The sequence below is a fragment of the Histomonas meleagridis genome (genome assembly GCF_020186115.1).
Source record: "Histomonas meleagridis strain 2922-C6/04-10x chromosome Unknown contig_9, whole genome shotgun sequence".
Taxonomy (NCBI): domain Eukaryota; phylum Parabasalia; order Tritrichomonadida; family Dientamoebidae; genus Histomonas; species Histomonas meleagridis.
The window spans coordinates 486,385-502,329 of NW_027150923.1; the positions used below are offsets into that span (position 1 = coordinate 486,385).

The 15,945-nt window shown below is 29.5% G+C and overlaps 2 protein-coding genes across 2 annotated transcripts; one reads left to right on the plus strand and one right to left on the minus strand.

Moving 5' to 3' along the window:
• Positions 1-3,070: 3,070 nt before the first annotated feature.
• Positions 3,071-8,605, minus strand: GO595_009372 (uncharacterized protein; the record flags this gene model as incomplete). The annotated part of the gene is made up of 1 exon (XM_067923050.1): positions 3,071-8,605. One exon carries the CDS (start codon positions 8,603-8,605, stop codon positions 3,071-3,073), a length of 5,535 nt encoding a protein of 1,844 aa, XP_067770374.1.
• A 6,438-nt stretch (positions 8,606-15,043) lies between these two features.
• On the plus strand, positions 15,044-15,904 carry GO595_009373 (leucine-rich repeat domain-containing protein; the record flags this gene model as incomplete). The annotated part of the gene is made up of 1 exon (XM_067923051.1): positions 15,044-15,904. One exon carries the CDS (start codon positions 15,044-15,046, stop codon positions 15,902-15,904), a length of 861 nt encoding a protein of 286 aa, XP_067770375.1.
• Positions 15,905-15,945: the final 41 nt, after the last annotated feature.

Here is a 15,945-nt window from a genome sequence, read left to right on the forward strand (position 1 = left end):
ATTAAGTTTAATGGATTGTTGATGATGCGGCATGTTTAAATCAATGGTGACATTTTGATTTTGTGGTAAATCTGAATACATCTGAAGATCATGATGAAGTTTCATATAATTGACATCGTGGAGAGTGGGATCCATATAACGTTGAAGAAGAAGTGACATTTCATCAGATGAGAGATTTATAAATGGATTGTTCCTTAAAAATTGGGAAACAGTTACTCTTCCATTACTGAGCCGATCAAAATCCATATAAGATTCACGGACATGAACACCGCGTGTTTTGACTTGATGATACAACTTAAGAAAAAGTTGATTAAGTTCTGGTGATATATCTTGAGTAATTTTTCCTGTTGTTTTTTCAATAATTTCTTTTGAGTTTTCAACATTTTGAGTTGGAGATTTTTCGAGGTCTTGATTTGTAAAAATGTTTTCAATTGTATGACAAAATTTACGATAATTCACATCGTCGTTTTCACCATAAAGGTTGGTTAAAGCATTTAATTCTTCATCTGTTATCTTAAATTTGATGAATTCAAAACATCGACGAAATTGATCTTTACTAACACGTCCAGTGGGAAGTTTATCAAAATCTTCAAACCATTCCAATGGGTAGATGTCATTTAAAAAAATATGTGTTCTTATTCGATTGATTAAAGGTTCTACATCCACCATTTGTAACGAACAAAACCGTTTAAATAAAGCTTGAAATTTGCACGTTAAAAGGTGGATAAAAATTGATTGAAAAAAGCATTCAATTTTATGTCATTTATTGCCAGCGTCAATTTTTTTCAACCACCAAACTGTAAGTGCGCACTTTTTGTTTTCACAAGTGAACAGTTGGTTCAATATAATTTAATCGTTTGATCTCAATTTTGTGCAGTTTTTGAAAGCAAAACACGCAAAAACAATTTCAATGCTTTACTAAATACAACAAGGATGAAGAAGAAGATCAAATTCATCGCTTATTGTTGATCATTTTTAAAAATTTGAATCTTCATCTTCCTAGCCTTGTGACAGCATATATTGAGGAAATTAAATCACCTCTCATACTGTCAATTTATACGTTTATTGATAAATTTAAAGTACAATATTTCTATTTCTATATATCAAGAATATAAATGTCTGCAACTTAGTGCAAATGCATTACATATGATGAAATTAAATTTGTTTTGCTTAAATATTTTCATGCTGCTTCTGTCTTCTCGAGCTACTTAGGCCAAATTCCATGATTTTAACTGATAACATTTGATTTTTTATTTAATTAATAGATGCAAAATAGATAAAGATAAGCCAAAACTTTTGCTTTGTTTCTGTGTTGTTTTGGTGGTTAACATTTTTGGTTATTAGAAAAAATAATTTGGAATTTAAAATATTTGTGAAATATGACCTATTCTATGTATCTATAATTTTCTACAAATAATTTCTAAGAATAATTTGGTCATTATATTGAAGCAAATTGCCTTTTAGGGAATTTACATTATTTTATTTAGATCATTAATAACAAATCACGACATCGATCAATGATATTCATATGATTTATCAAAAATCCAAGGAGTAATCCTTATCTTGTTAAGAATAGATTTGTAGTTTTAAAATTTTTTTTAAGAAAGGGGAAAATTATCTAAACTTTTTCAAGTTTTGTGGTTTTTCAGTTATATTGAAAAAGTTACGAAACCACTTTTTTTTGGGGTTTCCAATTGAAAAATTTTCATAATTTTCAATTGAAGATTTTAGTCGATCGTTGTTTCCGGACATTTTTTAAGAATCACGAACCGATTTCTATTGAAAATATCATTCACGTCAATTGAAATTTGGCAGGATAACCGACGAAATTGTGTTGAAATTAAATCGGACTGCATTCAAAATATTTTGTTTCCACCAAAGAAACACTCATCGTTTTATAAGTGATCATCCAATTATTTCCCCCAAAACAATGTACATTTCTACAGTTAAATCACTTCTAATCTTCTTAATAAGTATATCCAAAGTGGTTACATGAATGATTAGTTTGATCTTTTTGATTATCCATTTTCATCATTTTGCCATAATATCGGAAGTGGATCAGATGGGATATCGCTTGATGACGATGTATCATTGTTTTCACTTACTAAATATTGATAGGGGTCTGAATCAGATAATGAAGAATCCGATTTTATCATATCTCCCATATTACTTCTCTTATCTTCGATGAGATCTAGCCTGCGCGCAGCTTCTTTTTGAATTGAATGTCGATGCGAATGTATTATTTCTTGAAATATATTAATTTTCTGTACAACTTTACATTGAATCACGGAATTCTTCCTTATTCCATAAGCACCTAAGAATACAGATGGGTTTAGCATCTCTCCATTATAGAATAAATATATCTTTTCATCGGAAAAACAAGAGAATTTCAGAAAATTCTCCAAATCTTCACCTGTTGAATATCTATTAATCCTTACTGGTAGTAGAGCTCCTGGTAGCCATTCTATTAAAACTTTCACCTCGTCATTCATTAGGGTTGGCTTCAAGATGATTTTTAAAGCAAAAAACGAAAGCGCCGATAGTGTCATTTTTTAACGTTCTCATTGAAATCCGATTTGAACACAATATAACGCTGGAATAAAAACTTTTTCAAAGGGAATTCTGTTGAAGCCGTTTTACAATTGGTCAAATCATTTCAAACTTTACATCAGATTTGTGTAAACTTTAACACACATTTGAAATGAATCAAAAAGACTTAAAAAGGAAATCGGAAAAAAACCAAATTTATCATAAAATAACTAAATATATTTCGATAATATAAAAAAACAAATCATTTAATATCTTAATTTATAAAAAAATTCATATTTAACTTTGAAATATCATTTTAAAAATAAAAAAATTTATTGTTTGTGCACAAACGGTCGCACTATTCAAAAAGTAAATCTCTGCAAAAAGTTGTATCGAATGTTTATTATCACTTTTTGAATGGTTATAAACATATTTTTGAGTGGTGTACACATTGTCATAAACTAAAAGTGAATCAAAGTAAGTGATCGTTTTCATCACAATTTTCAAAGACGATAAACATTGAGTATTCATTTTTTTCATTTTACTTTCCTTGTCTTGCTTCCTTAGCAAGTTTTTCTGCTTCCTCCAAAGCCTTTCTTGCTGCGACAACCTTAGCCTCTGCGTTCAACTTCGCGATCATACCACTCAATGGCCTTCTAGCACCTGCAATACCTCCAGCGACAGACTTTTGTTGTGCCTTCTTTTCAGCGTCCATTGCAGTTTCAGCGAATTGTCTAAGTTGTTTGATTAAGTTCTGTACTGAGTCTGTCATCTTATGCAAAGTCACATTTAATTCAGGCGAACCACCTTTTTGGTTATTTTCTACTAAGAAGTGTGCTACTGCCTGACTGATCAAGTTACATCCAGCCAATATCTTTGGCATAGCGTCTGGCTCATTATTTACAGTCGCTTCAGCAGCCACAGTAATTAATTCCAATGAATCCACCAAGTTATTAGCAGTATTAATCAAACCTTTTTGGTTAATAATTTCCGGATTCTTTTGTAACACGAATTTAGTTTGAGCTTGTGCTACTTCGATTAACTTGGCAGCGTTATTTAATATTGGCGCACTTACTTCAATGATATCACAACCTAAGTAATTATCACCAATTGTAAGTTTCTTTTCTGCAGCAGTGGACTTCAATGACATTAATCTTTGCATTGATGATTGACAAGCACGTGCAGCAATGACTAATTCCTTTTCAACTTCATTTGTTACAGACAAATCAGCTTCAGCGGATTTAATTGTTGCGTCGACAGCGTTCATAGTTTGTTCTAATGCTGTTTCAGCCGTAGCCAAAAATGCAGCAACAGAATCTCTCCAACCTTCAGATCCCATTAATCTATTACGTGTTGCATCGATACATATATCACCAGCGTTAATTAATGCGTTACGAGCTTTCAATAATTGATTTTGACATTGAGGGTTCCATGTTGAAGTTTGCATATTTGAAGTTGGGATAATTAATTCTGATAATTGAGTTTGGAATTCATTAAATTCCTTTTGGATTTGTTCCGCAGATGTCTTCGATCCATTTAATGATGAAATTAATTTCTCTAATGATGATTTAACTAATTTCTGTTTGTTATCAATTATTGGTTGAAGTTGAGCTATTTCTGTTGGTGAAGTTTCTGGTATTGTTGGAACTTTAAATCTAAATGGTAATGAATTAGCAACCTTAGGTTGTGGTACTACTTCTGTATTAAGTGAATCACTTACAGCTACACGAATATCATTAACTAACTTAGATAACTTAGTTGGAATATCTGTAGTTAATGATGACGCATCTTCAGTAAGTTGTCCAAATAATCCTTGCAAATCATTAATCATTCCTAAGATATCTTCTTGTTCTTCTGCTCCTTTAGTAACTGTTTTAACTCCACCAATGAACTTTTGTAATCCTAAGTTTAATGATGAACAAACTTTTCCAAACTTTAATGGTTTAGCACTTGAATTTTCTGTTGAAAGTTGTGCAAGTTTAAAGATATCTCCCATTAATTGATTAGACATAGCATGATAATCTTCAGATGATGGCTGAATTACACTTACTGGAGTTTCTACAATTTCATCAGCTAATTCTGCAATATGACCTAATGCCATATTAATTTCTCTATTTGCCTTATTAACAGCTCTAATTTGAGCATTTTTATTTGATGATGTTGGGACTTTAGATACTATATCTGAATATGAATTTAATAACTCCAAAAGTTTTGTAGATTCTTCTTGTAATTCACTTGATGTATCTTTATTAGTTTCTCCACGTTTAGAAGCAGCTATTAAAGATATATTTGAAAGTTCTAAAGCTTTCGAACGTAATAAGTTGACTTTCTTTTGTATCTCTGGTAAATTAGCTTCAGTAGCTTTCTTAAGATCATTTGAAATTTCGGTACCTAATGATACTACTTCACTATTTAAGTCCATAATTTTATCTGATATTTGTTCTGAATCTAATTCTTGGACATCATCAGTACCTATTACCATATCTTCAAGTTGATCAATTAATTGTGCTAAATCAAAATCGCCATTAACTTCTTCACCATTACCATCTTTCGATTGATTAATATTTGATACATATCTATGTAATTTAGATTGTACTGAATCAGGATCATCTAATGGATTCGATTGACCTGACATTAATTTTTGTACTAAGTTCGCAAATAATGCTTGTTGTAATAAGTCATGAACTTCTTCTTTATTATTTGGATTCTTCTTTAATGTTTCTTTAAGTTTTTCTAATTTTTGTAATGAGATTTCTTCTGGATTACCATTAATTGCATTAATTAATGTTTCTAATTGTGAATATGCTAATTTTGGATTTGATTTCATTAACATTGAAATATCTCCAACAAGATTAGATAACATTAATTTAACTGGATCTTTATAATTCTCATTAATATATTGCGCTAAATTCATTAATATTTGTGGGGTTTCTTTAGCCTTTTCTTCATTATTATATTGCTTAAGTTTATCAAACATAGTTAATAATGATGAAGATTTGATTTCTTCTGGTGGTATAAATTCGAGTCCTTTCTTAATTTGTTCTTGTTCTTGTTGAATTCGTTGAGCAATTTCTTTAAGTTTATCAACAACGTCTTTGTTATTAGGATCATTACGATATTGTTCGAATAATTTCTTAAATTCATCAACATCTTCTTTAAGTGCATTAATGTTCTTAGATAATAATGGACGAATAGATTCATTCTCTGATTGCATAACATCGATAAACATCTTTTCAATTTCATCTTCATTTGGTATATGATCGATAAATTGTTCATATTTAGGCTTCTTGCTTTCTTCTTCTTCTTTAAGTTGTTGTTCTTTTTGTAATTGTTCTTTTCTCTTTTCTTCTTCTTCTTGTTTCTTCTTATTATCAACTTCTCCACCAATAGATTGTACTTCTGAGATAAGTTTATCACTAACAGGTTTAAGTTGTTGATTCATACCTAAAATGTTATCAAGCATTTGATTTAATACTGGGATTTGTGATGTATCACCTGAAGCGATTCTAGCTGTAGCATCACCAATAGAATTAGCTATTATTCTAAGTTGTTCTGCTAATGGCTTTAATTGTTCTACTTTCTCTAATGCATCAGCATATTCATAAAGTGAAGATATTAATTGTTGTCCTACTTGTGATACTTGAGTAGGATCATTCATGACTTGTTTAAGCATATTAATCTTGTTTTCGACATCATTAGTAGTATCTTTAAGTAAGAATCCAATTAATGAATTCATTGGTAATTCTCCTTCTGTTGTAATTGAGCCAACATAAGTCATTAATTGTGCTAATAATGTTAACGTTTGTGTAATACTATTAATACCTGCTTTAAGTTGTGCTGGAGCTTGTGCATGTTTAAGGATTTCTTGTGATTCTTTAAGTAATTCAAATGAAGGCTTAAAGACATCTCGACTTGCTGCTATTAATCCTAATATATAATTACGATCATATATACCAAATGGTGGTGGATTATTTAATTTCTCTTGAATTGCTTTAATTCCTTCATTAATAATATTCTTAAGTTCACAGAAATGTTGATAATATTGTTCTGATTGAACAGTAGCAGCAGATGTAATCATATCAATGAATGGTCCCATATATTGAGTAAATGCATCAACACAATGTTTATAATTAAGTTGTAATGCAAGTCGAAATGTTTGTGGGGCACCTGATATATCATAAGAAAAGACTTCTAACTCATTAATTAATGGTAATATATCTTGTGGTATATTCGGATTATTTAATGAGCCATGTAATGCCTTTAATAATGACTTAAGTTTATCCGATTCTTTAACACATGATATAACATTTTGTGGATTAGTAGAATTACTATTACTACTAAAGACATTAGCTGATTGGCGAATAGAATCCATAAAGACTGAATAAACACCAATAAATTGTTGACGTGTTTCTAATGGTAATTCTTCTTTTCGTTTGTTTAATACCATACATGTATCAACAAGTGTTTTCATATTATTTGGATAAAATCGTACAACATTATCTGCTAATAATTGTCGTGCTAAGACTAATTGCTTAATAATTGGATTAGATGTATCTAAACAACATAATGCAAATAAGAAGTTAGCTGTTAATATTCCAACTTTGTTTCGAAGTAAAACATTGTTTTGATTTAAGATAAATAACTTAAATCCATCAACAAATTCTAATAAACTCTTTGAGATAGCATCTCGTTGTTGAATTAATTTAGCTTTTTGATCAGCATTTGTTAAATGATTTAATTTAATTTGTACAAATGCACTAAATTCGGAATATTCAGTATTAAGACTTTGAATGTTTTCATTGATGTCTTCAATTGTTGCACCTGTCTTAAGGATTTGTGATAATATTCTTCCAGCAATTTCCATTGTTGGCTTAGCTGCTTCTGATAATTCGGATGGTGCAAGTTGTCCAAGTGTTTGAAACACAGAGAATTTACGATCTTGTTTCATGGCTGCTATAAGTTTATCCATTTCTTGGTCATATTCTATGTTTAAGCGTTGAAGTGTTTCAAATAATGGTACAAGTTGTGTATTAACTACGTTTTGGAATGGTATTGGTAAATCAGGTTGAATTTGTACTAATGATTGTAATAATGGTGCAAAGAATTGCCCAATACTTTCATGTGCTGTCTTTGAATCTTCAATAGCTTTCTCAAACTTATCTCGGAAACGCATTATGTTAAATACTGGAGCAAAGATATCATATCCAAATTTGGCCATTCGTTCAAGGACTTGCGCAAGGATTTGTAACGAACTGGGTGAATACATTCCAATCTTAAGGGATAATAAACAAATACTTGCAACTGAGGATGAATATTGTTGTGCATATTGTTGGAAATGAATATATGCTTCTTCATTAAATGAAGGCATGAAGCTATCAAGAATCTTTTGTTGGAGAAGGCCATAAAGTTCAACTTGCTTTTGAATGGTTTCATTCGCTGTCTTGACAGATGCAATAAATGTTTGTTCTAAATCATTGGTGGGTTGATGATTCATAAATGCAATCCTATATGCATCACCGTTTTGAATGGCTGCAATGATTTGGTTGGTAAGTTGATCAAGATATGGGCGAACTTCAGAAATGATGGAATATTCTGACGGGATTTGTTGGTTTTCAAGATCAGCTGCTGAAGCAAGTGTTTGGATGATAGAAATATAGTCAAGGATACTGTATGCTACTTTGGAATAGACGGCTTCACTAACTTTTGCATTGATGTAATCAATTGTCGTTTGAAGAAATTCTTCAATGAAGCCTGGGATAGAAGCAACGTACCTCTTAAGCTCCTCGAAGTAAAAGGCTAATGTTGAGTTGCCATAAATAACTTGAGCCATAGCATCACCTGGTGGAAGTTCTTTTGGATAACCAAATGAAATAGCTTTTGCAAAAAGTATTGCTGAAGCAATATTGTCAACACTATTAAATATCTCTTGAGGAAGCCCGTTTCTCTGAATTACATCTCTAACAAGAGCATTAGAGAATGATTGTGCAGTGAGTTGGACTTCAATCTCTTGGAGCACTCCATTAGCTGGAGTTATGGCGCGGTTCAAGCCATTAATAAGCTCTGTTATGTTCGTCATCTTTAAATGAGGTGAAATAGAAAAAGCGAATTATTTCGACTTTTTGAGATAAAGACTTTTTCATAACGGTTTTCCCAACACACAAGATTCCATACAAAAGCCGTCAAGAATGGATTAAAAAAGTTGGAAATTGAATCGAGAACGATAAATTTATCATTATCATGTTTCTGTTTCATACTTAAAATTTCGTATCTGAAATTATAATTTTCGAAAATATTTATATGTTATCGATATAATTCTTCAAGTGTTATAATATCATTACAATGAACGATCATTCATTTATTAGTATCATGAATTACTCATTCTGCCGTTGATTACGTTGCAGTTATAATCGCGTGTATTCAATTTTGGCGCGAAAATTTAATTGAATTATTTGTGAACAGTTTTACATTTTATAACATTTTTAAAAATCATTTTTGTTGATGAATTTTTGTTTTTTAAGATGGAAGAATTTTATTCACACTTAGAATATCGTAATACTATTTACAAATATCAAAAAATATAAATGACATTATAAACAAGGTTTATTATAAAAACAAAAAATTTTCCATTTTAAGTTTGGAAATTCATATGAATTTCATTCATCAATCTCTGGTAAGAATCGATAAAGAAATGTAATTTATTTTGATCACCTCCTAACTCATTCGAGATATTCGCAGCGAAGTTATCATCCATTGGATATTTCATACTAATATTTTGTAATAAAACGCTCCAAACGATGACTGCAATATTCATTTTCTGTATATTTACATAAGGCTGAGCTACAGCTTCAATTATTGCATGAACAAACATATCTTTTTGTTGTGTGTCCATTATATGTGTTAATCCGCATAAGTAATGGAAAACATGAACACTATATTGAGGTTTTCGAGTTAAAGGAATACATTTCAAGAACAAAGGTAATGTTTCTTGAATAGGAAAATCGCCACCAATAACTTGACATACTAAAGAACAAATAGAAGCAACGAGACAATCTCTTTCTTTAGAAGGTATATCTTGTTCCATTTGTAATCGTTTTATTAAAGAATCCATTATATTCATTGCGAAGTTTTTGATCAAATTAGTTTTAGTGACATTAACTGAAAGTAAATAAATTAGTTCTGTTATCATTGATGACTTTTGGTTTGAACCATTAAGGATCATAGAATTAATAAATGAAATTTTAGATACAAATGAATCGGAATTTATTAATTCGGTATATCTTTCTAATATTATAAAGATTGTCTTAATTGAGAAATCTTGAACATAAGGTTTAGTTATTATTAACAATAAAAAGTTAAACACATTTCCTATTAATTGCATATCTTCACTTGCACTAATTAATGTAATAAAAGGAATTTGTATTTCTGCTAATATTTCGCCTAATTCAAAACTTGAAGCATAATCAACTTCATTAATTATTGTTATTATTTTATGTATCAATGAATTTATTATTGTTGGTTTAATGATATCATTTCCAAAATAAAAAATCGAATTCATTATAACTTTTAAATAATAACTTAAACTATCATAATCATTAGGGATTAAATCTTGATAACATTTTTCGATAAGTGGTTGAATTTGTTCCTTTTGTAAAAAACATAAAATTGTTGATAATGAATTCATTGAAGCTTCAATACATATTGGAAATATAAAATAATTCGACAGATACAAAATTACATTATAAATTTTTAATATTAATTCTTCTTGCTTTAAGTTTTTCGATATTTTACTTAAAATATTTAATGCAAGTGAGCCTGATTTAATTGATGGTTGAATTGGTATATTTTCTGTTGTATATAATTCTAATTGATTTATTATATTCTTATTAATGTTAACTAATAGTTCTTTAATAATAGGATCTAGAAAACAAAATAAATTAGTTTTATATGTTTTAAATAATACTATAAAACATTTCATTACTTCAATTGAACTTTCAGAATCATTTGTATTAATTCCATTTATTATAAATTGTATCACATTAGGTAAATGTGGAATAAGTAAATCACTTGCACATATCGCTAAACTTGATATAGACTCAAATATTATGGAATAAGTTGATTCTAATGAAATTGGATTCGAACAAATACTTTCAATGTATTGATAAATTTGCTCAAAATTTAGATTCACAAAAGATTTCGAATTCCGAATGATTTGTGTTAGGAATAATTGACCATAAAATACGAATTTTTGATTTTGATTCGAAATTAAATGTTGCAAAAACTTAAAGACAATAGGAAATATTTCATCTGTATTATTAATCACAAATAATACATTTAAAAAAAGTTTAAAATCATCTGGACAAAAATTTATAAGATGATTTTGAATAATATTAATAACTAATATTGGTTCTTGATTGATAATAGGCTCAAAAAATTGAATAAGTCTTTCATCAAGACATGTGCTTGCAACTTTGTGCACGAAAACTGAGTTTGATTGGAGAGCGATCAAAAACAATTCAAAAAGTTTCTTCATATGTGGCTGAAAAACTCGTTGAGAAGATGAAATAACTGCAGCACGAATTAAAATAAATGAAAAAGAGCTAACTCCTTGATCACTAGAAGATGTCAATTCCTCAACTAACATGAATATGTTTTGTAATAAAATATTTGAATCAATCTGAGAAAATGAAAGCTTTAAAAATGCAAAAATATCAGTAAATCGATCAAAAGGATCATCAATATCACTACTATCAAACAAAAAACGATAAATCATCTGCTCCATTTTGATAACATTTGGAACGTCCGAAAAAATTCGTTTAATATCAATTGTTGCTGTTAGCAAATTCACCAAAAGGAATTCGTGAAGCTGTATTACGTAGCTATGTGAATAATTCGTTGACTGAAGAATTTGCATGATATATGGAATAGATTCTTTAAATGGAAATAAAGTTCCTCCTTTGTCAGTGTATTTGCTAACTGCACAAGTTATGAATGTCAATCTTGTAAAATCATTTGAAGAAATTGATTCAATAAAAAGCTTGAAAAAAGATTGTGAAATACGTGAAACGACTTCAATTTTTCCTTGGAGTAGTGCCTCTATGTGTGCGAGGAAAAATATTGATTGTTTTTCTTCTTCAATATCAGATGATTCCAATCCTTGAATTTCAAAATTTATAAAAGATTCTATACTACTTTGAACAAGCTCACTAGGAATAGTGTCATATAATATGTTTAAAATGGCTAATCGTTGAGAATTATTTGTTATTGATAGTGCATAATTTCCGAGATCGAGCCAAAACCCATCTGTTTTTTTTAAGAGCTCCTCAATCACCCCTAACATAAGTTTGGTTAAATCAGGATCATTTTCTTGAGATAAAAAACTTAAAATGCGTTGATGAAACTGCTCAATTAAATTTGGATCTGTTATTGATTTTTGAGATCTTAAAAATATTGTGATTAAAATTAATGCATATTTAATAATAACTTGATCCTTTTCATTTAAGATTAAAAATAATGATTGAATTGTTGTTTCATTATAAACAATTTTTTGTAACTCCCTATCCGCACTCTGTGCAGTGTCAGGGAATCTAAGCCTTTGGAAAAGATCAATGAGATACTGGGGTGTGTATTGGTTCGTATTCATTGGTTGTTTTCCAATTCAATTAACTGTTCACTTCATTATGTTTTGGATTCCATTTTTCCATTTAAATTAAAAACAATCAACAAACCATCGCCAAAAACACTAAAACAACTTTCATTACATAGTATAATAGTTTTAAGATGATTAAAAAAAAAAGTTCAATTTGTAAATTTAATTTACATTATTGTTCAAAACTACTCATTATCTTTAGACCTAACTATTGTTGATTAAATATAGACATTTCTTGTTGCAAAAGTAAGTGTATTTGTAATGTTTTTGTTTTTTGATGATATTACTTTTCCTTGTGAATTGATTTAACGTCTTTTTTGCACGTTAATTTTTTTTTCTTCATTCAAATGGAAATAATAAGGTATTACCACAGATAAAAGTAGTACTTCTAAGTGTAAACAGAATATACTTATTCAAAATTTTTAATATCTTTCTTTTGATTTTTTTTAAATGCATCTCTACCACATCATCCATAAATTTCCAATTTATTCATTAGCTTCTTGTAAGGTGTTTATTATTTGGATAGAACTATTGTAAAGATATCTTATTAAAAACAAAGAAAAAAGCATTTTTTATGAAATCCATCATTTCTCGATAATTTTTTGATGAATTATTTTTTTTTCAACTAAATTGACAAGGTTTGTCTGTAGCAAAAAACAATTGCACAAAAATCTTGAGAAAACAAAAAGAGTACAAAGTCAGTATGGAGTAGTGGGTAAAACTTCTTTAGCAATAACATACAAGCAAGGCGTTTTCCCAAATACCAAATATATTCCAACAAATTTAGATAACTATCAAAAAGATGTTAATTACAAAGAAAAAATAATTAAACTAAGCATTTGGGATACAGGCAGTGGAAATGATTATTCCAATTAAATATTCAGGTGCTAAAGTTATTCTTCTTTGTTTTTCACTTGTGGATCCAAATTCATTAAAATCTGTAACAAAACAATGGGTTCCAGAAATAAGACACTACTGTACTGATGTTCCTATTGTTTTAGTAGGTACGAAATCCGATCATCGGGATGAACCAAATCCTGATGACATTTGTTTTACCGCCTATTTCTTCTGATAGAGGACAACTAAAAGCAAATGAAATCGGTGCATCTTCTTATATTGAATGTTCTTCTAAAACTGTGTATATGTGAATGAAACTTTTCAACTTGCATCAAAAGGAAAAAATCCCGAAAAGGTAAATCACTTAATCACGAAAAAGAAGTTTGTAAAGTTTTTTAAAGTTGTATAATCTACGAAGTATTTTTTGATTTGGTTAATGAACTTTTAGCTAAAAGGTAGCATAAAATAATTTGGATATCCATATCTGGAATCAGAATAACATAAAAGTCTCCATGCATAGCTTTCAGTTGCTATAAAATTTAATATTATTAAATGATCTTTGGGTAAATCCCTTTTGAGATTTTGACACTGTGCCATCCAAACATCACCTAAAGCTGAATTTCAGTTGTGATGTATGTGGAATTGGGATTGATATAATTCCTTGAGTAATTTCATACGGAAGATGCTTTTGCTTTTTATTAATTCTTTCACTTAATGAAGCCGTACATCATTTATTGTTCTATTTGAACATTTAGGCGAATATTTACAATATGTTGTGCAATGTTTAAACTGCAATGCGATCAAGTCTAATTTCATTACCAAAAATACATCCAATAACAACATATCCGAGCAATATACTGATCTTTTTTACCATTCAGATTATAATCTCAAAAATATAACATTATAATTTCGCATGTCTTCCAATTCATATATTTAAATGTAGGACATCTACGGTATTCAATTTAGAAAAGAGTTTTCAGTTTTCTTATATTTAATATAGATAGATAATGTAAAGTTGGTTTCATGATTTCATTCTGTATTATAAAATTATACCCTTTTCAGCATTTGCAACAAAACAATGTATAATTTAATTTTTAAATATTTTTATTGATGAGAGCTTCAAGAAGCTTGGTCAATAACATAAACAATGAAGTTAACAAAGTTTTGAATACTCAACCAAACCGATCAATTCCAACACAATTTTAATAACCGCCGGCATTTGACAACGATAAACATACAGCCTGTGATTTCATCCGGACGGTTATATAAGACTGTACAAAAGCTTTATCAATTTCCGGTGAATTATATTCAAAAATCTGATCTGACAGAAAAAATGTCAGGAACTTCCACACAATTTTGAGAAGGAGAAAATCGTTTCCGATCAGATCAATTTTTTTCTTCCAATTAATAAACTACACAATTAACCGTTACATCTTTTCGTCATATTTTTTTTTGATGAACTTTGCACTTGCTTTTCTTCTATTACAGCAACACGTGAAGCTCTTTCGAATGAAACATTAGTCATAAATAGCGACAGCGATTTTACAGACGAATATAAAAGAAATACAAGATTTCTTATCATTGGAAATGTTACAAAAATTCCACCTAATGCTTTTTATGAGTGGTCTCTATTGGAAACTGTAAACATTTCAGATTCAGTCGAAGAAATAGGTAAATTTGCATTTTATAATTGCTATAATTTGCGCAAAGTTAACATGGGCAAATCTATTAAAACGATTGGAAATTCCTCATTTTACAAGTGTAAGAAGTTATTTAATGTAGCACTTCCTGAATCTGTTACAACAATTGAAAGTTATGCTTTGCTGAATCTTTAAGTGGTAATATAACAATTCCAAATTCTGTAACTAGAATTTGTGAATCTACTTTTACAAATTGTTTAAAATTATTTTATGTTACTTTCGGGGAGAAAATCGAAGTCATTGAGAAACGTGCGTTTGCCTTTTGCTTATTTTTACTCGGAATCAAATTACCAGAATCACTCAAAACGATTGAAAAAGGCGCCTTTTTTTCATGTTCTCCGGTACTGAATCATTAGCAAAATGTAAAAAACTTAAATATATTAATGTCTCTAAAGAAAATAAATATTATACTAATGATGACAATGGAATATTATATAATAAGAACATGACAACAATCATCTGTATGCCAATGGGAATCACACTTGAGCACTTTAAAATACCAAATACAGTAACTGTCATTGGCGATTATGCATTTTTATTTAGTCAAGTCAAAGGATTTACAATTAGTGAAAATGTTGAAATAATTGGCAAATATTCATTTGCTAAAACTATATTCTTTAACATAACAATTCCTAACTCAGTAACAATTATTGATGATTATGCATTTTGTGAAGGTCAATTAAATATTGTCGATATTGGTAATGGAACTAAAACAATTAGAAACTTTTCATTCTATGATTGTTATATAATGAGTTTAGTATTACCAAACTCATTACTTAAAATTGGTTCATTCGCTTTCTATTGTAACAGAATCAAATCATTAATCATCGGCGATAACCTGTATGAAATCGGTGAGGACGCATTCAGATATAATTCGATCGCATGCATTTACTTTAATGGTGAAAAAGAACCCGAAAATTTGAACGTTGAAAATTCTGGTTTAACATCAAACACAAGATACATAATGGTAACTGAGAAATATCAAAACACAACTTGGGGACCACTATATGCAACTGTTGATACTTTGATAGAGTGTAAGGAATCAAACAAAACATTTCCAATCGCCTTGGCAGTGTGCATACCTGTTGCGGTGGTCGTTATCGTTGTTATCATTGTCGTAGTGGTCATAATGAAGAAGAAGCGTACGAAGGTTGACAACCCCGACCTAAACGACAGCCATTTATTCGAGTAAACGACTTTTTCATTAACATTTGTATTTAATCAGATTCAGAT